General features: G+C 40.5%; 1 protein-coding gene across 1 annotated transcript in view; it reads right to left on the bottom strand.

The window, feature by feature from the left end:
* Positions 1–509: 509 nt before the first annotated feature.
* The window catches only part of TTLL5 (tubulin tyrosine ligase-like family, member 5), a gene marked incomplete at its 3' end in the record, with an annotated part of 59,700 nt that continues 38,738 nt past the window's right edge, over positions 510–21,471 (bottom strand). Inside the window, exons 15-28 of the mRNA XM_009073463.1 lie at positions 21,345–21,436; positions 18,988–19,029; positions 16,753–16,866; positions 16,286–16,377; positions 15,870–15,932; positions 14,907–14,945; positions 13,797–13,942; positions 12,452–12,743; positions 8,387–8,507; positions 6,547–6,693; positions 4,255–4,355; positions 2,032–2,165; positions 1,297–1,410; positions 510–920 (exon numbers count right to left, since the gene is read on the bottom strand). Coding sequence (XP_009071711.1) covers positions 510–920; positions 1,297–1,410; positions 2,032–2,165; positions 4,255–4,355; positions 6,547–6,693; positions 8,387–8,507; positions 12,452–12,743; positions 13,797–13,942; positions 14,907–14,945; positions 15,870–15,932; positions 16,286–16,377; positions 16,753–16,866; positions 18,988–19,029; positions 21,345–21,436 — 1,908 coding nt within the window. The remainder of the gene's footprint in view (positions 921–1,296; positions 1,411–2,031; positions 2,166–4,254; positions 4,356–6,546; positions 6,694–8,386; positions 8,508–12,451; positions 12,744–13,796; positions 13,943–14,906; positions 14,946–15,869; positions 15,933–16,285; positions 16,378–16,752; positions 16,867–18,987; positions 19,030–21,344; positions 21,437–21,471) is intronic.

Raw genomic sequence — 21,471 nt, 5'->3', positions numbered from 1 at the left:
CCTGAAAGGAGGCTGTAATGAGGTGGGGGTTGGTCTCTTCTCCCAAATAACAAGCAACAGGACAAGAGAAAATTGCCTCAAGTTGCACTAGGAGAGGTTTAGATTGGATATTAGAAAAAATTTCTTCATCAAAAGGGATGTCAAGTAGTATAACAGGCTGCCCATGGAAGTGGTTGAGTCACCATCCATGGAGGCATCTAAAAGACACGTAGATGGGGCTCTTAGAAACACGATTTAGTGATGGACTTGATAGTGTTAATGGTTGGACTTGATGATCTTAAAGGTTTTTTCCAACCTAAATGATCCTATGATTGCCTGTTCATCTGGTCAATGAAAGCACATCTTCTGCAAACAAGGGCTGTATCCTGCACTCCTCCTTTCCAGAAGAAATTTGCCATCATTCCACAAGACTCAACTCTGGGAATGTAAAAGTTCTACCTACTCCAGAATAAAGACTGCACAATCTCTGTACTGAACTAGCAGGTTGTTATGCATCCCAGAACACTCACCTACTTTTGCAGAGGATGGTCGGGACAATCTTTGGCTGTAGATCTGAGCAGCTCTCTGAAAAGACGAGAATGGGCCAATGGTGTAGCTACCAGAACGACAACGATGTAACCCTGAAAGGCTAGAATTCTCACTGGACACTGGGTTTGTGAAGACAGAAGAGTTGTCAGGAGCTGTGCTCTGCAAGGACGGTAGTGAGGACGGGGACTGAATGAGCCTGGGACCAACTGGAGGAGCCAGCAATGAATGGTGACCACCCGCCTGTGAATTTTCAGAGGCTGCAGGCTGAGACAATATCCAGGAACTGGTATTTCTCTGGAACGTGGCATCAGAAACGGAGGAAGGAGCACTAGGAAGGCCACATCGAGGTAATTTCACTTCGGCATTTAAGGAGATAGTGGGTCCTTCTGGACCTACAGAAAGATAATGAAAACACTACATGACAAAATCTGCTTTTTAGGTCCTTCAGATAACATCAACACACCAAATATGCCTCTACTCAGACACACCAAAGCTAAAATGACCTCATCTATTAACAAAGACAAGAGGCTCTACATGATAAATACCCTCTTTCAAAGCCTGCCATACCTAGGTATTTCCCCCACAGAGGGGCAGCTATCTCTTTCCTAGCACTCATTCTACAGTGTCTTCCTCCTGTGTTTAAAAGTAAAACCTGAAGTATCTTCCCCAAAATTGGGCATTTGAATCTCTCAGTTTAAAACCATATTAAAAACAATATATACACTCAGTATTTTTTTGCTTGATAAAGACTTAAGACAGTTCACTTACAGGTTGATTTAGCTTCCTTGGGTTTAGAGCCTTTTAATGCTCCTTCTGCAGGCAGATTTGCAACTGAACTTTTGAGCTGATCACCTTTTATTTTTTTCACCACCTCAGGATGGCCTGTAACGAAATCAAGGAGCCAGGAAATAGAACACTGCAAACTGTGGTATCATTAGAACAAGACTGCATATTTTAACCTTGCTATAATGGACATTCTTCCTAATATTTCCCACAGACCATGCAACTATACTGGTGACAACTGTCACAGTCATGCACAGTAGCATGTACTACGAGGTACATATGGCTCGCATTGCACTTCCTTCCATGGAATGTCTAATTAGGCTCAAATATACAGACTCTGCCCTCCAATGCGTATGCTCGCTGATGACAGCACAGTTTAACACACCTTGATTTCTCTCATCCCTTGCTTTGAGTTCAGGATTCTCTGTTCATTTCAATTCTTACTGACTTCAGTTTGCACATTCTCATTTCAGTCATGAGCCACCATATCTAGTTCCTTATAAATGCCAGGCCAGATTCATCCCATTTCACTTCAGGCAAGAAAGGTAAAAGTGCAGTTCCTCTAGTCTTCACATAAGAGCAAGTTAAAAAAAGAAAAAAAAAAAAAGCAACCCCAAGAAACCTGAGTAACATGATCAACAGGTTGTTGACTTTTCATGGACTGAAGTTAAACTGGATTTGTCTGGGCAATATGATCCCAGAACTGCCTGCAAAACTTACCAGCTTGGAGCTGTTTCTCTGACTGGTGACTGCCCTTGCTGGGTTTTGTGCTTGTGGAGTTTGTTCCTAGGAAGATACTTGCTGATTTGTTTTTGTGTGTGTAAAATGTCAGCACTTCCTCCAGGTCACTTTCACTACAATAAAGAGAGAAGAGTGGATGTAGAGTGAGGATGCTAAGCTTTTCTGCATTCATGTAACAAAGACAATAAATGATAAGGAGACTGAAGAGGGGAGTGGAAAAAAGGTGAGACCAGACAACCTAATGATTTGCTCAGTTCTGCAGAGTAAGAGCAGAAGGAAAGCAACATGCCTTTGTTAAACATCAGATTCCCACTGAAATGCCATTTTCTTATGCAGTAGGAAATCAAAGCTATTCAGGAGCCTTCCCAGGATAAATAGTGAGCAAGTGAAAACTCCATACAGGACATTTAGAATCAATGGTCATAGCATATGTATAACCAAACACAATTGCCATCCATGTGACATCAAAGTTAGAGAGCCAATGAGACAATCTCAACTAAGAAGTAACATTTATTACCCATTTTCTCCACTGCTGCATTCACAGCACTGCAGAACAAACACTCAAAGTGGAAATCTACACCTTTTGCTTGACTCCAAATAGCTATCTCACTAATTTAAGCTTCAAGCACCGTGCAAAGTAGTGTCAGATATAGTTTTCAAACATACCTCATACTTCATAAGAAGCAGAAAGATCATCACTAGAAATTGTCTTATCATTGGCAAACTGGCTTTTGCTGTTCTTTATCACTCAAGCAAACAACCAAAATTCTCCAGTCCCAGCCTAGACTGTACATCAGGCCACAATGGCATAGTAGACAATAACATGGAAACAGAAGACCTAAGCAGCCATCTTTTCTCAGTTATGGCAAAAAGAAAAATTACCTGCCCTAGCAGGCAATGGTCACTTTAGCAGCCAGAAAGGTCAGACAACCAAGAGCACGTCATGGGACCATGTAATATGCATCTATAGTGACAGGAGTAGATCTTAAGGTGTACAATAGTCAGACATCTTTATCATTCTTTAACAGAACTCTCTCTGAAATCAACAAGATTTTTCTAGGAGCCTGTAAATCTGTTGCAGTAATGACTCCATCAATTATATCAGCAAAATGTAAAATTAATAATTTTCATGAGAATTTAGCATCAAAAAAGACTGTGAAGCCTCCTGAACTTAGTTAAGATGCCTGAGGTATCACCCACTTCTAATCAGTCACTAAGCATGCTATCCAGAGAAAAAGAAAGAACAGTTTCATAACTGGTCATGAAAAAGAAACAGTGATCATCAACCTTCCCAGAGAAGACAGAAGGGCATTAAAACACAGGTTAACTCTACCTGTCCAGATACTGACAGGGGTTCATTCCCATATAGGCATGCTATATATGGGTCAAATAATGGAGTCAAAAGGAATTGCTTTTTGTGCTCCAGAATCAGAGACTTTGAGAATGTAATTCCAGTTCACTGAACAATTTCAGACCTCTCCATAGTCAGACAGTTACAATACCATTGTTTTTCATACAATGCTACAGGCCCTAAGGAGTACTTAACTATTTTCAAAACATGTTTCCTATCAGACTCTTGTAAGTTTCAGGCAGGTAAAGTTCAGAGATAAAAAATGCTGGTTTTTCATTGTGAAAGTAACTGCTTGCACTGAACAGCCTTAGCAGGTTGAATAAGAGGCCTAACTCACTTTCTTGCCCATCTCAAAAAGTCCAGACTGGAAGACTTCTGGGAGACAGCAAGCATGAGATTTGTTTCAGGGAGCAGAAATTTGAGAGTCAGAGCCATAACAACTGTTCAATCACAGAAGCTCAGGATCACCTGAGCAACAGTTCTAGTTTCATTCTCCTTCCAAAGTTCTGCCATGTTTGCTCCAGCATCACAGGAAAGGAGACCAATAGCTCACCAGCATCAGTCTGAAATTTACACAGACCAGGGCAACCACTGCTGTCCTTTGGGAAGCTACTTAATGGTCAAAACATCTACTGTATGCCCTTCTCTATGCACCAGATGCTGAAGTTACAAGTGTTTGGCTGCTGGAAGAGAGAAAAGAAAAAAGACAAGCTCTCTGTGCCCCAGCAGGAGCAGGTCCTACAGTCAGTAAAGGTGTCTAAAGGCCTTTAGATCCATCAAATCATCTTTAGAACAATCCCATCACCTTCAGGACTGGGAGATCCTTCAAAGGGAATAAAATCTATTCCTACCTTGCTCTGGTAATAAAGTTCTGAAAACCTTCAGGATTCACTCCCTCCTCCTCCTCTTCCTGTTTCTTTTTTGATTGTTTCTGAACCATCTGCTCCGTTTCCTGTTAATAAGCAGTATCAGTAAGTGTCTCTGTGTTCCACAGCAGAGCTACAGATCCAAGAATACAAAAACAATTCCATGGGATCTAAGAAAAAAGAATGTCAACTCCAAGGAGCCAAATTATAAGTATTTCACTATGTACAACAGCTTGAATAAATACAGAGAGCCCCAGAGACAGCATCCTAAGTACACAGTAAACTCCTCATTCCTCACCTGACATAACTGATTTGCTGAGAAAAGGTCAAGCTTTCACAGGAACGTGCTGTTCCTTCAAATATACTCTTTGCTGGGACATAAGGGGGAAAAAAAATTAAAATGATTCTTTACACATATTAGGTCCTTTCTCTACTTCTACTGTTTCTGTCACAGAGTTCCTCAAAACAGCTTTTAGTTCAGCATTTGCCCCAGAAGTAGATTGATATTGATGAAGAAAGGAGGGAAAATATTAAATTATATTAAAGGAACTCAGTCAAGGATGTCTGTGGATGGCATCCACATTTTCCACTGTAAACTCTACATTCTCTTGAGTTAGTTTCTTTTGTCATGCAGCAAATTGCTGAGGGCTTATATACATACCAAAACCACAGTGCTTTAGCAAAAGCTAAGAAAGCAAAACAGTACTGCCTGTGGCAAACAAGTTTCAGTACACTAAACTATAATGAAATATACGGTAAGCCTTTGTGTGAGAGAATGGGAGCAAGCTCTCAGACATAAATGATCTTTCTATTTTACACCAGTAGAACTTGTTGACACTCGAAGTTATATTGATACAGACATTCTTCTTCATGAAAAAACCCCAAACCTTCATGAAATACCAATACCAGAATAAAAGCTTTATCTGACTAGACTTGACACCCCCCTCACTAACCTTCACCTTGAGCATTCCTAGGATGAAAGGGTCAGATACATCTTTTGCAAGATAATTCATGCAGGGGAAGAAAAAGCCAGCATGGGACATCTCTACCTTTCACTACTTAAGTAAATATGTGATCTGTTTTACTTAGTTTCCTGGAGGTAGTGTTTTTTCTTCTGTGTCATTACAGAAGATATATAATGGCTAGTAGGAGTCCCTACTAAATCTGAAATTACAAGTCAATGAAAGCAGTCTGTATGTTGGAATCAGACATCAAAAAAACTCACGGCCTAACAGTCTCTCAGTGGCTTAAACATGTATGCCCTAAAAGCTCAAGTGATATGTTCTCACTTGTTTTAACTGAGAAAATATGTTTATGCACTGATTTATTACCAGCTACACAGCTTTATTTTGCGAATTTACTCAAGTGTTAGCAGAAAATCCTGATGTTTGAATACAATTTGAGTGGAAATTATATCCAAAGCAGCTGCATTCTTCACTCACCACAGAGCCACCCAAGTGTTTTGTGGTTACTCCTAACACAGTAATTCAGTGAGCATTAGGCATACAAGGCACTCCCTGGAAAAGATTTGGTTCAATACCAACCTCGCTTAGACAGATCAAGTTACCAGATGTCAGTTCTGACAGGGTAATCTAAGTGAACATCCTCTGCTAACGAGTAGGAGCTTGGAGGCCTCTGTGCACAGCAGCCTCTGAAATCAAAATTTCAACTACCCTTGTTCTAACACTAAAGAAACACTAAAGGGCAGAGGAAAGGGGAAGCTGTCCTTGCAAAACAAGGATTAGCATGAAACCACTATGCTAAGAACAGCATCTTCTACATTGCAAGGTGCAAAAGTTATTTAAATTGAGACCTACATCTCCTTAACACTGAGCATGCAGAGTCCCTTATTACAGATAAGTAGCAGTCCCTCAGGATACTAAACAAATGGTTAAATACGTATTTCATACCATTCTGTACAAAAAAATTATCTCTAAAGAAGCACCACAAAAATGAGAAGTGGGAAGAGGCATTACCAAGCACTAAAATTGAAGACAAGGCGAAGAAAAAGCAAACTGCCAGTTAAATTCCACTTCATTTCAGCACTTCTTTTTGTTTTTATGCACATGATTACTGGACTGCATATATAATGTAATATGACTGTGTCTATCTGACAATTTGAACAGACTGCATCCACCATTACTGCATGCACAGCTGCAAGCAGACCATGTAAATGACAGACCAGTGCCTCTGGAACAGCCTGCAGGAGACACTTTAGAAAAAGGTAACAGAAATCAAAAGAGGGACCAGAAGAAGAATCCAGAAAGAATTAGTCACCTTGTTATAACAGATTATGAACTCTCCCAGCTGGTGAGCCAGCACACGCCGACGATCGCTTAGCGCTAAACGACGGCTGGGGAAAAGCATCCGCAAGGACTGGTGAAGGTTGCTGGCAGCTCGCTTCAGAAAGCGTATCACAAGCTCCTGCCAGCAAGAGAGACGGAGTTAACAATGGACCTTATGCAAGACACAGGGAGAAAAGAATAGAGGTACTACAGTAGAGTAGACTGGTAAGAACTAAACACAACATCCTGAGAAAATGAGCTGTAACTGGCAGACAAAAGTATTCTGCAATGTGCACTTTTAATACACAAATCCAAGGTGGGAGAGAACAATGATGGTGTGCCTTGCCTAAGGTGGGTCAGAATTTGGAACATGTGAAAAGTGTTTGTCTGAAAAGCATAGTAGACAAAGGAAAAAGAAAATAACCAAGCAGCAAAAAGCATCAACAATACAGAAAAACCTGTGAAGTAAAAAAATACCTTAGGACAATGTTTCCAAAAAACAACTTGCAATGTGCTAAAGAAGGCCTGTGACAGAGCATACTGACATAAAACCCTCTCAGCACTACCAGAGGGAAGGGGATCTTGGTCAGATATCTCCACTACAGTAGTGTAGCCTTATTTCATCACTTTTCATATATATACACATTATTGCCACATCCTCCCCACAGCAACAGATGACTACATTGCCAGACATGTAAATCCAATCCCCCACCATGTCTGTTTGAACTTTGGTGGGGGATACATATGGCAAGGCAGATCCAAAGGAAAGATGCATCCTGTGGGTATTTTGAACCCCTTCTGTCTCCCCTCTGGATTTGCTTTTGCTTTGGAGCTCTGCTAATGCATAAATGAGCAGCCTCACAGCCAAACTATTGGATTTCACAGCTCGCCTCTCACTGCCATTACTCCAGGCTGGGTTGATCTGTTATTTTAAACATTATTTTTCACAGTACAGCAGACAGTGACTCTCAAAGAGCCAGTTTTAATTTCCACTTGGAAAGAGCAGAGGTAACATTTTCCACTGAGCTGACTGATGGTTCTTGACACAGAATTTTATCTCTGAAGTGCACTGGCTGTTTCTCTGCAACATGCATTCAGTGAGAATACCGTCAAATGTTCAGAAAGCTCAAGAGCCTACTGTACAAAGCTCTTTTAGGAAGGATTGTGAGGGGATCTGGGCCTGCTGCACGCTAAAATGCATACACATCAAATACAGGGCCTTAAAATACTGTCTAGAAAAGTTCACATGTTTTTGTTGGTTTAAAAAAACCAACCAAATTAAAAACCCAACAAAAAAACCACAAACAAACAAACCAAAACAATGCTAGAAAGTTTCTCTCTTCAGTGGCTTTTACCTTCATTTCCTCTAGCTAGAATGCAAGGAAGATTCTTCAGTACAGATGTCTGGATACAATAAAACAGCACATAGGAGAACAAGCTTAACCAGGTACCTGTTGTATTTGAGTAGATGTATGCTTTGTTTAATGTAGCAGAAACCAGATACTGCCAAGCACTCTTAAAAAAACCTTTGAGAGAAGAATTCAAAAGCAGGTAAGCTCAGAAATCAGTGAAGGAGAAACAGCAAAAGATCTGAGCAGCCTGAATGTCAACCACAGTCCAGTCATTAAGAGCTGTCTACTCTATCACTGCTCTGAGGTCAGTCAGCAGTCTGACCTCATCTGTATATTAAAAACAGTACTGGCAGCTGGACAGTGATAGACAACCATAATCTCAGTTGGACTTCTGTTCTTGCAAAGATGGGAACTGACCTCAAAACTCACAAGGCAGATTTCACTTTAGCTTCTCAGTCTGGCCAACACAAAGCTTCTTACCATTTGCTCATCCTCTTTGGCAGCCCAGGCAGGATTCTGTATCTGGTCACCAGCCTCCTCCATCAGTCGGGACTGAACATGCTGCAGATAGGCAGAGAAAGCCCTGCGAGCTTGCACTTTGCTGTGGACCAAAAGAATCAATCAGCTATCTTCAGAGTAGTAATGGCAAGAGTTACAGCAGTCAGGCACAGCTTATGAACCACCACACAGTCAGCAAGGACCTCTCAGGTGCACTGATATTGAAGCTCAAACAAAGGAGGACCCTTTCACCCCATCAGCGTTTTCAAGCAGACCTTCAGTTCACCAAGACGCAGTAGGGATTACAGGAGATACAAAAGACAGAAGATACTCTCTAAGATCATCTCTAAGTAGGGAATGCTCTTTCTGCCTTTCACAGCCTTGGTTACTCTCCTCCAAAAGCCAGTAACATGAACATCAGTTAAACTGTGTTTTTTTTAAACCAAATTCAAGGCCTCTACTGGGCCTCTGTCTTCACAAACATTTTGAACACCACAACAACAGACCATAAAATAAACAAAGGGCTTGGTACTGCTGCCAGAGTTATAACAAAGGCCTTGTAATTCCCATTGGAAATGAAAGAATTAAATCTGTGAAAGTGAGCTCTTCCCCTGCTGGCCCAGGGACATGAGCCAAATTTCATTGAGCAAGGCACCACTGAAGAATGAAAGAACATCAGCAAAATCTGCTGTGCAGCAGGCTAAACATGTTGAGAAGCTGTGAGCATGAACTGAGGAGAGGACTGGGAGGGACACATCGCTTCTTATTCCCTCACAATGGTAGTCACTTCAGCATATGCATCTGTTGCAAGAGAAATTGCTGAAAGTTTTGCCTAATTCTGTTCATTGTCATCTTGGTCTAAACCCTGTCCTGGAACAGTCTGCTTTCCTAGTCTCTGCTCTTCCTCATAGTTTCCCTCATCATCTCTAGAAGCTTTTTATAAGTATGCAGCAGCAGGCCGGCTTTAGCATCTGTGACATATTCCCCTTCCTATCACAGGTAATAACCTGATATTTTTTAAAAAATTTTGGAGCTTCATCTTAAAACAAACCAGAGTTTTGAAACCATTGCTTTCCTGGAAAACTATTACAAAACTTACTGTTCTAATAATCAGGAACCTTCTTTATTATCCAGCCCAGCTTCATTCATGAGCAGTTTATATTTGCTTTTTATTTCTCCAACACTGTCCTGTATCTCAAATAATTTAATCCCTGATGGGTCTTGTACTTTGAATGTATTTATTAACAACAATTACATCCTTTCATAGTTTTCATTTAATTAGTGTGAACTATCCAAATCTTTCAGTGTCTTCTAACAAAGCACCCACACTGGTGACATGATGAGACTAGCAGCTCATCTTCACCCATTCCAGCCACAATTTACCTTCCATGAACACGGGTGATAGCAACTGTATATAACACTCCGTGTGAAGTCTCAGAAGTATGTCAAGTGACAAACCCTAGACCACATTTGGTGTTTTCATGCATTCATGAGCTAGAGCTTCGCAAACCTCCTGTGATCAACAAGCATACGAGATATTTTTCCTTATAATTAATTTCCAGTTGATGAACACCCAGCTGACTGAATTTCTGCTGCAAATTATTAGTTCTTAAAAGCATACCCTTGCACTTTGTGCAACTGAATTTCATCCTAGTTATATTATTCCTACCCTCATGGCCATCCAGTTCTTCTCATATTTATTTGACTACTTTTCTCTCATGGTAATAACTCCCAAATCTTTTCTATTGGCAAATTTCATCAGCACATTTCTACATTTTGTGTCATTCTTGAACTGATCGTTAAAATCAGCCTCTGATTCCTGAGGAACCTCACCATATTTTTCCTACTTGTTCTCTGCTTTTTAGAAATATTCTACATCAGTCTCTGGAATGCCATTAAAAACTCTGTGCAGCAATTTAGTCTTTCTGGTTTATAGGTCTGTAAATTTCATGAACACTTGGTAACAGCGTTACACAGAAATCAAACAACACACTAGGAATTACAGAGATCAATACATCAATTTAGATAAGAACTGAAATTAAAATAAAATACATTGGAAATATCCATGCATCTGCAGCCAAGCACCATTAACTTTTGATGCTTCTGGAATACCATGCCAGGGCCAAAAAGGGGCTAAGCAAATGATGAGTTCATAAGGGTCTCAGACTAATATCCTCTGTGGATAGCTATACAGTACTGCAGCAACTAAAACATGATGAAAACACCTTGTTACAATTTCTGTCTTCCAGGAACTTCAGTGAACTACAGAATGCACAGTAAGCTGTGTAACACCTCTGAGCTCTGTATGCTGCTATTCACCATGACTACATTCTCTTTCCATGTGTGTGGAACATCAGGAGAACTAGCTAAGAACTAATACTCTCTACATCGGGCCACCATATATCAGAAAAGGATCTCCCCTCAAAGCTCCCTAGAGCTGCCAGGTTTGTTTCAGGTGCAACTCAAACTTCTCATGACCAGGAGTTCAAGATTTGTGCTGGCAGAAATTATGGAGCTGCCATTATCAACATAAGCACAGTAATATAGTTCTTTGCCTTCACCTGATACATCTACGACTAAAAACCAAAGAAGGTCCTTGTACTACACTGCTGCTTCTCTGGTGTGTGGGATATTGAAACCAGAGGACGTAAATGCAGGAACAAGTTAACTACCTTTATGTTTTACTTCCCTGTGAATGGCACAGTTGGGGAAACATGTTTCATTTGACTGTCACCTCCAGTAACATCTAATGTGTGGAAGGCAGAGAAATTTCCTTATCAGGCTGACTAAAGGAGAGAGAAGTCCTACACTTACAAAAACTGACCAGAAGGGGCCTGGTATCTTTTGGATTAAAATTTCATTTCAGCTCCTCTGCCTGTTGACTCCACAAGAAAAGCTTTCATCAATGACAGATCAGATGGGACCAAGCCCAGCACAATCTTGGAACGTGAGGTCACCACAAGTCTTGCACATTTCTGTGGGGAATCCCAACAGTGCTGTGTGCTCAGTGAGATTCTGCCAGGAACATCAGACAGAGCTTACATTCTTGGCAGGAGTCAGTTCTGTATATAGGTAGATATAGGCACAGCAGTGCTATGTTTGTTCTCAAAGTAGGTTTCAAAATCTTCCCTGTCACAACAGCAAATGTCCTTGTCACAAGACAACATCTGAACAATCCCCAAATCCATTGGATAATCCATAATTTCTTTCAGAAACTAAACTAAGAAAGCAACAACAAGCAACATTTATTTTCACTACTTGGGACATTTTTCACAGAAAACACTATGCTGCTTCTTGTCTGGAAGATGCAAAATCCTCCTACACATAAAAACATGATCAGACTTTCTTTTAGCCCTTTCCATCCATCTGCAATTAGACAGCTTTTCTACCGATATTCAAGAGGAGGGTCATACTTCTAAACCTCTGGTAGGTTCCTGGTTGGTGTTATTCTATAGCATCTCCTCCAGCAGCTGTTTTTTTGCAAGCAACAGAGCATCAGAACATACTCTGATTCACACTATCATACTCAACAGCATGCAATATGATGTATCAATAATCTATCACTCTCAAATGACCTCCTGATCTTGCTCTCAGGAGGCAATGACCTTGAGCAGAGATTATGATCAGAAGAAAGAATTCTATGATCAAAAATAAAAGCACAAACTATAGAGAGACAGCACTGAGATGTACCTATTCAACCTTTCTTGGATAGTTTAACTTATGCTTATACTCACTTCTTTGGAAGTGCAAAGAATGAGAAGACAAATTTTGGAATGCAGTAGCAGGCATCCTGCATTAAGACAGAGGCATTTTGGAAGCCTGAGTTGACCAAAGAACAGCTTATATCACCAGATTAAAGAATAGCAATGGAAACTATGGGTTATGCTTTATACTGATCCAACAGATCAGGCATTTAGGTAAACTGTCAGACTTGATAACAATCTGCCTTCTGTGCCAACAAGCCCACAGACAGACAAAAATCCAGGCCTCTTTTCTAGGGTATTAGTTGCAAGTCAAAACTAAAGGCAATATGCAGAAATCTCTCACCTCAGGTTCCCACGCTTTTGAAGAATCTGAAGCAAGTTAAACTGAGATTCTGAGTCTGTTTCTTGTGGAAGCAGCTCTTCTCCATCACCAGCTTTCTTGTCAAGTTTTTTTGGCAGCTTCTCCTTACAAGTAGTTTTTATCAGGTCAGAGCCCTTTGGCTTGTTTTTCACCTGGGTGTCTGAAGGAGAACTAAGAGTTCTATCTAGCTCTTCATCTTCATCTGCATCCACCTCCTCTTCCTCCTCACCTTCCATGTCTGACTTGAGGGTCAGCTTTGTTGTTTCTGATGTGCCTGTAATAGAGGAGAAATCACTGATACTTGGTTAAGAAAAAAATGCTTGGTTAAGAAAAAAAAAAAAAAAAGAAGTGGAGAAGACTGTCCTGTTGTTTACACCCTTTGGCTTAACCCTAAACTCTTCGCTGCTAGAAGGACAGAACACCATTTTAGAATAACATCTTAAGCATCACTACCATATTATTCTGTCTGTCTTTCTGCTTGTGTATCAAACAGTTGAGAAGCCCATTTTCCCAGTATCAGAGAGACAGGCCAGGATTCTTGTCTGAACTTTACAAACGAAAAAAAACCCAAACCCAAACCACAGAAATCAAAGAAACAAAGGCATTTTCCTATATTTTATCCTGATTCTTACATATATGCTGACATATATATATGCCAGCACTTGACATATATATCTATATGTATATATACATATACACACACTAAATGTTTTGCATTTTGGGTGTCAAATATAGCAAAGCTGTAAAATCTAAGCTTCCACATGTGCCAATGAAGATCATACACCTTAACATAGCAGAAAAAAATCATTTTATAATATATAATCTCTCCCATTGCAGTTAGTATCACACAGCTACCAGAAACAGTTTAGATAATGGCTTCAGGAACAGTCACTTGTGAGGACTGTTCATTTCTGTACCCTTTTACGTTTTTCCCACATCAGCTTCGATAAGAAGCATTTCTCTCTTTCCAACAGCTTAGAGTCACTGCTGTGTAGGAGAACCAGTCTGGAAGATCCCATTTTAGTCTGCAAGACTGAAGAACTACAGAGGCACACATACTGTTGAAAAGTTTTACCCAAAAATGCAAATGCAAACACAAACTCATCTCCAAGCAAATACTGATTACTTTTAATCATATACATGGACATGTGGAAAGATGAGAATGAAATCTGAGGCACTAAGAAGGTGAGAAGCTCAAAAGAGGAATGAAGTAAAAGCTATTAATAATTGAAACCAGAACAATTCCATTCACACACATTTCAAATGAAAAAGTCTTTGCTTGCTTGTTTTTGACTAGCTGCTCATCTAAAACTCTAGCCAAGCATACCTGATGATCTTGTTCGTGCTGCTCTAGACTTGCCATGGCATTGCCGACGCTTCCGTACCTCCAGTGAAACAAGCTTTCTCTCATAAAAGAGAACATGAGAGTCCATGGCTTCCATCCTCACATCCAGCCTTCCATTAAGACCTGCTCTGGGAAGCACAGTACAGAAACATTCTCAATCTCCCTTTGTACTTCTCTCCCTGATGATACAAGAGACTTAGTACAGCAAATTTCTTCAATAAATAGCTTTCCTGACACAGGGAAGGAATATGTATCATCAATCTAGCTCTGCTTCATTTCAGCCTGCAAATGTTTGAAGAGAGTCTCGCAAAGACTTTACAGAACATCATCTCTCACAGCCCCAACACACCCTTACCTAGTATCATGCTTTCATGACTGAGCAGCATCTGCCCATCATGCAGTAGCTCCAGGCTCAATTAAGAGCAAAAATTGAATTGAAAGAGTACAAAACAATGGAGAGGAATGGAAAAGAGAGCACATGAACCTGAGTCCAGTCATCTGAACCACTTATGTAGACAGCTTGTTCTGTTTGGTCTCTGGTCTGTGACTGGTCAGAAATAAGAATTTTAACATAATCTAAGTAGAAAATGTCTAACTTTCTACAAGTTTTGGATAAACCAAGGGACAAGTAACCCTGCCAGACTCCTTAAGGGCAACAAACAAAAGTAACTTTCTGTCAGTGCACAAAGATCCAGAAAAGTGCTCTCTATGATATGAGGAAACATACACAGAAAATTCTTGTTGCTTCATCCATCTTTTAGATCTAGCAGAGTGAATAGATGGGTATATGAAGCCTAAAACCCTCATGCACTATGGAATCTTTTGAGAGAGCTCAGTGATGAGGCTGATCAATATGGAAGGAATACCAAAGTGGGAAGCCTAAGAGGTGCGACTTTAAGGCCCAGTCCAACAAAACATGAGCTCTCCACATGTGGGTATATTCTTTTCTCACTGTATTTATGCTTCTAAAATTATTTTCATGGATTTCAGGTAGAAAAGGTGTTGACCCATGACCTGAAAGATGAAGCTGTGGAAATCTAAATCTAGAATAAAATTAACAAGCACAAATTATTTAATTAAGAAGCCATTTACCGGGATCTCCCAGCGATGAAGTCTCTTTTCATCTTGCTCCTACAAAGAGTAAAATTGTCAAAAGTTACCTTCCATTCTGGATCAGTCTGAATTTAAAAGCCACCATAATCTTTCATATGCACAATGAAAAGACCACATTTACAGAATTACTTGTGAGTTCTATCTTAAAGGAGAAAAAATAGGGCTTCACATGAGGAAATTTGAGCAGCTGTACTACAACTGATACTTGTATCTGTCTGGCTTAAGTCAGAGAAGGTGTCATTTGGAACTACCCTTTGGACACATCTCTGAAAGCACGCAGGGGAAAAAAAGTTGTACAGTGCTGACACAGGAATTGCTTCTGTAAATACTGTCTCCTTACTCAGCTACCTTATCCTTACTTGATAGTTAATTTACAGTGGATGTCAAATTTGGATAAGAATTGTTGAGAAGGAAGGGCAGTAAACATACAGTGAAACATGCTGCATACAACTCTCAATGGAAGTTCAGCTAAAGGCATGAATTGTCATTTCCACCCAAGCACAACCCAGAGAAAGAGGCATCAAATGATGAGTGCATAGTCAAGAGATGGGGATACTAAACCACTGAAGGAGTCAATATCAGTACTTACTTTACATGACGACAAGCTCTAACAGGACTTGAAATTTGAAACAAAAGGTAAGCAAGGACCACCTATAATCTCTTCAGAGACACCTAGAAGCTTGAGGGGTTTTTATGGCTACAATAATCTTCATACTCCAATGACTCCCAAACCTTTCGTGTATCATCCTTTTTGGATTCAGAAGTGCAACATAAATATACAAGAAACCTCCACAGTCAGTGGCACACTAGAGAACAGATGCACAACTGTTACCACTCCTGCAAAGAACAGACCAGTGTGTATAACACTGGATAACTGAGGAATCAATCTTTTTCATGCTGTTTGTGCCCTTTACCTCTCTCCCAAAGAGTAAAGCTTTCTACCTGTCTTGAAACAGACGTGTAGCCAGCATGTAGTTCATTGATGTCTTGTGCTCTAAAAAGGATCTAGAAAAAACAAAATACAGGATTATCAAGACCGCTCAACACAATGTAAGGCAGCATAATACAGAAATAAAAGATCTACTAAAAATATCCCAGAAATGGATCCAGACAACATGCTGTACCATAACAGGAAAGAGGAAAGGAGGAGAGCTGAAGTTCCTGGTGATGCAAGCAACAGACTGGAAAAATAAAAAGTGTGATATAGGATCACTTTCAGAATGAAACGCTAAAATAAATGCTACCAAAACTCTCAAAACATCTTTTTCATTGCCAAGATGGTTGATCTACGTATACCTAACACAGAATATCTTTCAACACAGAGGATCAGTGCCATCCTATCAGATTCTTATTCTTACCCATAAAGGTCCCATGTTAATGGGGTAGGGAATATTCGGATGAAGCCTCCTCTCCGTTCATTTTCCTCTCTCACTCGCCGAAGAACTCTTATCTGGGGGCAGAATCATAAATACAAATAGATACAAAAGAGATATAACAAAAAAAGAACCTTACAAAAACCCTCTGAGTTTCAGAGAACAAGGTCGTTCAGTCCTGGGAATAGGCTGGGCACATATGATAACCTTTAGCAATTTTGTTTTGCACTTAGATTCTGAAAGAATCTACCACTGCTTCAAGCACTTACGTATGCCTGGCATGATTGAGGGCAAGGGCAGTACCAGTAGTAAAACTCAGCAGTTCTGTTTCAAAAATTATACTACTTCTGTCATGCTTTTCATATACATACACCTGCTCTTTGTTGAGTAAATAACTCCACAGTATTGTTTGAAAGCCAAGGTAGATAAAAGATGTTTAATAGCCTACTTACCTCCTCCATGGAGAGACCTAGCACAGAGCTGCTTTGCCTTCCTGTTGCTTTTTCCCTGCCTAAGGCCATCGAGCTTTTAGCTTCAGCATCACTGGCAGACAAAGGACGGGTACGCTGTAGAGACAGTATGAATCCAGATTTTTCTCTTCCTCTCCCACTTTTCTTATTAAAAAAAGTTACATTCCAATTCCAAGACCCCATTCCCAGCAGGACCTACACTGTAGAGCACTACAGCCAGAATTCACAATTCCAAGCTCCAGCTGTTGAAGAGTCCACACCACAGCAGGCACTAAGTGTGAGTATTCACATTCTTAGATTTTAGCACAGCAGGACTTACATTTCAGGCATCAGTGCCAGTATTTACACCCCTGGCCCCTTCCAGAGAAACATGAAACATACCCAAAAGCACCAAAGTCAGCATTTCATACAGAAAAATCTTCACCCAAAGGGCACCAGAGCCAATATTCACAGACCCCAGATACACTTAAATTCACACATCAACAGCACCAGAACGATGATACTCTGTTCTAGTTGTGTTGCTACACTACATGAACAGACCTGTGATTCACAGATCAGATAAATGTTGCAGGGAAAAGTTCATCACTCATTTTCTTTTGCTACTATATTGCAGGATGTCGACTTGCTACTTCTCACACTTAACAGACAGAACCTGCATATGTACATAGATATATCATGCAAATTTGCATAAATATGCAAATTTTAGAACAATAAGAAAAGCAATAATTTGCAGTCTCACTAAGCTTATTCTTAACCCAATGAGCAGTCCTGATTAATTCTAACAAAAGGACAGGAATTCAAAATGTCTTCAAATTACTGGGATTATAAAATCTTAAAATACAAGTTAGATTATAAACAGAAAACAAGCCTATGTACTGGCAGCTCTGGCTTCTACCTGAGAACAAGACTACACTGCTTCAAAATGCTGGAGATCTCTAACTTTACTGTACTTCCTGCACAAACGCTTTTTTCAGTGTTTCACTACAGAATACCCTCTGGCTGTAGCACAGAAATGTCTCCAACTTCACAAAGATCTGGTTTCATTTTTGACCCAGCTTATCTTTAAAAGTATAGATAAATCCAACTGCTTTGGTATATCTCCAAATTCTGAAAGTATTCCTGGTTCTCACATCATGATTCTAATCATACTAAGCACTGACAGCACTTGGCACAAAGATCCTTCCTATTCTCTATGAAACCTCATTATTCAATAAGACTCTTTCCTCTGAGCCTCAGCTAAACTGACACAGAATGACATGAACGGCAGTGCATAGAACGAATCAAGTTCTCAAGATGATTCCATCTGTCCTACCTTCCTTCCTGCTGGGAGATCTCATAAAAAATGAGAAACATTCTTATTACACTTCTGCAGGAAGCCCAGCAGCAAAATAATGCCTACCACATCCCCACACAGCCAGGTGCTTAGAACTGCCAAGGAGGATTGATTTGTCCATATGGCTTGCAAGAAAGGTGACAAACATGACATTTAGAAAGATAGACCAGTCTGGCTTATGCTAACAATAGTCCAATATTTTTCCATTAACTTTGAGAAATCCTTTGTACCTATTTTGACCCAGTCTGCTCTCAAATCTTTGCAGTGTCCTTCAGATGACTGTCTCACAGAAAACGGTTCCTTCTTCTATGGTGCCACCTGAATTTTGTCTGCACAGTCGCACCAGTGTTTTCCTTATCATTCAGACTTATTACATCTTCTGTAGTACACCAGACAAAAATTCCTCTTCCTCCTCCCCTTTGGTGTGACACTCTTATTTGCTACTGTTTTCACCAGCTTTTCCCTTGGTTTTGCACTTTCCTTTTCCATGACCTACCCAATGCAGAACACTGCCGCCACTGTCTTCATCATTTGATGACCGGAGTGACAACATCATCTTTAAGCATCTCTATCACTTTTTTTTAAATGCAGTTCAGAAATACTTTGAGGGATTTGATCCAGTTGACCTTGACTCTCAGCACACCTCACCTAATTCTTTTTTTAAGCTGCTAGAAGCAATGTAAATATTTTTACAACATCTGTTTTGCCACATGGAAATGTATGCCAGCACCATCTCCTTTTTTCTTTTTGACTTCCCTCCTCCCTGCACCAGGTTACTCTAGCCATAAAATATCTTTGGGGACTAATTATGCCAAAAGCATTGCATAAGGTAATGTTTGAAGTTGCACCCCTTATATTGGTGATAGGAGCTGAAGGGCACTTACCAATCTGCTGTTTGCTGTTTGCGACTGTGCAGACACAGGACGCTGCAAGAGACACAAAGAGAATAAAAATCTTATGTTCTCCAAGACACTCTCATCCCTGTGCAAGCTGCTGAGGAGTACAATCAAAGAGTGATGAAGCACTGGAACAGGTTGCCCAGAGAAGCTGTGGATGTTCCATTCCTGGAAGCGTTCAAGGACAGGTTAGATGGGGCGTGGAGCAACCTGGTCTAGTGGAAGGTGTCCCAGCCCATGGCAGAGGGGTTGGAACTCGATCTTTAAAGGTCCCTTCCAGCCGAAACCAAGACACTATGCAGCATTCCAAAACAGGTGTAGAAACATCATCAGAATGTCACAAAGTATCCTGAATTATCTGCTGTCAGGCCTACAAGCAAGACCAGTTTAATGGCAGGGGCAGGCTCAAAATAAAATTATTATCACAGAAACTTAGATTTTTCTTGCCTTCAGTTGTATTCAGCCTGTCTTCCTCCCCTCCAATGCCCAAGAGGAGCAAATGGTGTAAGAAAGGATTCTAAAGAGACCTATCTATCATTTCTAGTTGTACTACTGCCAAGTTCTTCTCTACTCTTGGTCTATACAAAACAAGTCAAGGGCCCTTTATTGCTCACGATTAATTAAAAGAGCTCCAACCCAAACCAACAAGAAGTTACAAAGGAAGCAGCTGAACAGTTTATTTCCTTGGAGGGAGAAGTGCTCAGAGTCAAACCAAAGAAATAGTACTATGAAGTTCCAGTCCAGCCTGCTGAAACTCAGAAAACAGAGTAACTATCTCAAGATAGTTATCCAAGATAGTCTCTCAAGAGCACTGGTATCAGCATTTCTTTCCCAAGCAGCAACTTTTACAATGACTAAATACTGTCTAAGACATCATAAAGGAGTTAAGAAAAACAGAAGAGGTTCAATGTACCCTTTGCAACTGAGAATGGAAACAGGTAGCAAAGATCTAACAATCTGAGATAGAATTCAGCAAAGAACAGGCTAAAACATTTTTGAACCATGAAAGATCTAAACACTTATTTAGCCATGGGATTTCCATTTAGGTACTTATGAAAAATATGCTATAAAACTTTAATCACTGCATTATAAGACTGTTCCTATTAAACACAGGTAAGGGAGACACCTGTCCCAAAAGGTACATTAATCCCATTTCATAACCATTGCTCTATCACATGAATCACATATGATCACATTACTCTAAGAGAGCAGGGTACTTTTTCTGTATAAATTCCTAATTTATCTGATGTACCTTTTGTCCGCCACGAAGAACATCTTTATGGTCAGAGGGATCTGTACATAAACACTCTCTATTAAATGGGTCTCAGAAGCTTCAGAGTCAGATGTGCATCCTACAGATACTCGAATCCCATCTTACCAGCTATTCACTTCTCTCCCAGTGACTAAAGACTCAGTTTTACAAGAAAAATATTGCAATTTCTGTGACTTTTCCCTCTACCAAAATCGACAGTGCATTGGTATACTGTCACTGAACAAAAATGACTTGCCATTTCCTAATTGAACTTGTGCTACACAGCCATGTTGCACATCCCTCACAGCAGCACATGCATCAGCCGCAGTGTGTCAGGGCAGACTGCTTGCCTATTTGCCTGAGGAGAAATGTGTTGAAAGTCCAAGTGACATAGCAGATCACCCTGCCTTTTGTGAGTGCTCAGTTTCCACAGATATTTAAGGAATCCATTTCATAGCCAAAAAGTGAGAGAAAACAACTGCCCTTCAGCATTACAGTGCTAAGAAAGCATTACCTCAGCAGAAAAGGTAATGGGCTATCACAGCAAGCCACATGAGGCCTCAGTTCAACAGTCCATGAGAAAGGAAGTGAGAGATTCCAAGAGAGAATGGGAAAGGAACCTTAAATTTTAAATCCATAAAGCTCTTTCTGCCTAGAAGGGGGTCTTGGAGACATTCATAAAATTCTAGGGTTCTGGAAGCTTGTTGCCCCCAACATGAAAGTGGCTGAACAGCCCATAACTCAGATGCATCCCCTGAGTGTCTTAGAATCATAGAATGGTTTGAGTTGGACTGGACCTTAAAGGTCACCCAGCTCCAAGTGCCCTGCCATGGGCAGGCAACCTTCCACTAGACCAGGGTGCTCAGAGCCCCATCCAAGTCTGGTCCTGAACAACTCCAGGGATGGGGAGTCCATAACCTCTCTGGACAACCTGTTCCAGTGCCTCACCACCCACACAGAAAAGAATTTCTTCTTCTGTAGTTATGCTAGAATATAGATAACTTTGTTCACTGCCTCTCTCACCTCTGAGTTAAATTCAGTGAGAATTACTTCCTGCTATCCTCCTCAGCTCTGGCTTCTTGAAGTCACTTACCTGCAGCTTCTGGTATGGATTTCTCCTGACAGATTCAGATGAATGGTAAATGGTCCGGCTTGACCGTTGGCCTGGATCCTGGCACACGAAGCCTATGAGCATCAGGAGCCACATGAGAACTTTAAGA

The sequence above is a fragment of the Acanthisitta chloris genome, unplaced genomic scaffold (assembly GCF_000695815.1).
Source record: "Acanthisitta chloris isolate BGI_N310 unplaced genomic scaffold, ASM69581v1 scaffold9144, whole genome shotgun sequence".
NCBI classification, from domain to species: domain Eukaryota; kingdom Metazoa; phylum Chordata; class Aves; order Passeriformes; family Acanthisittidae; genus Acanthisitta; species Acanthisitta chloris.
Note: the sequence above shows the minus strand (reverse complement) of the source record. Positions and strands in the feature narration are given on the sequence as shown.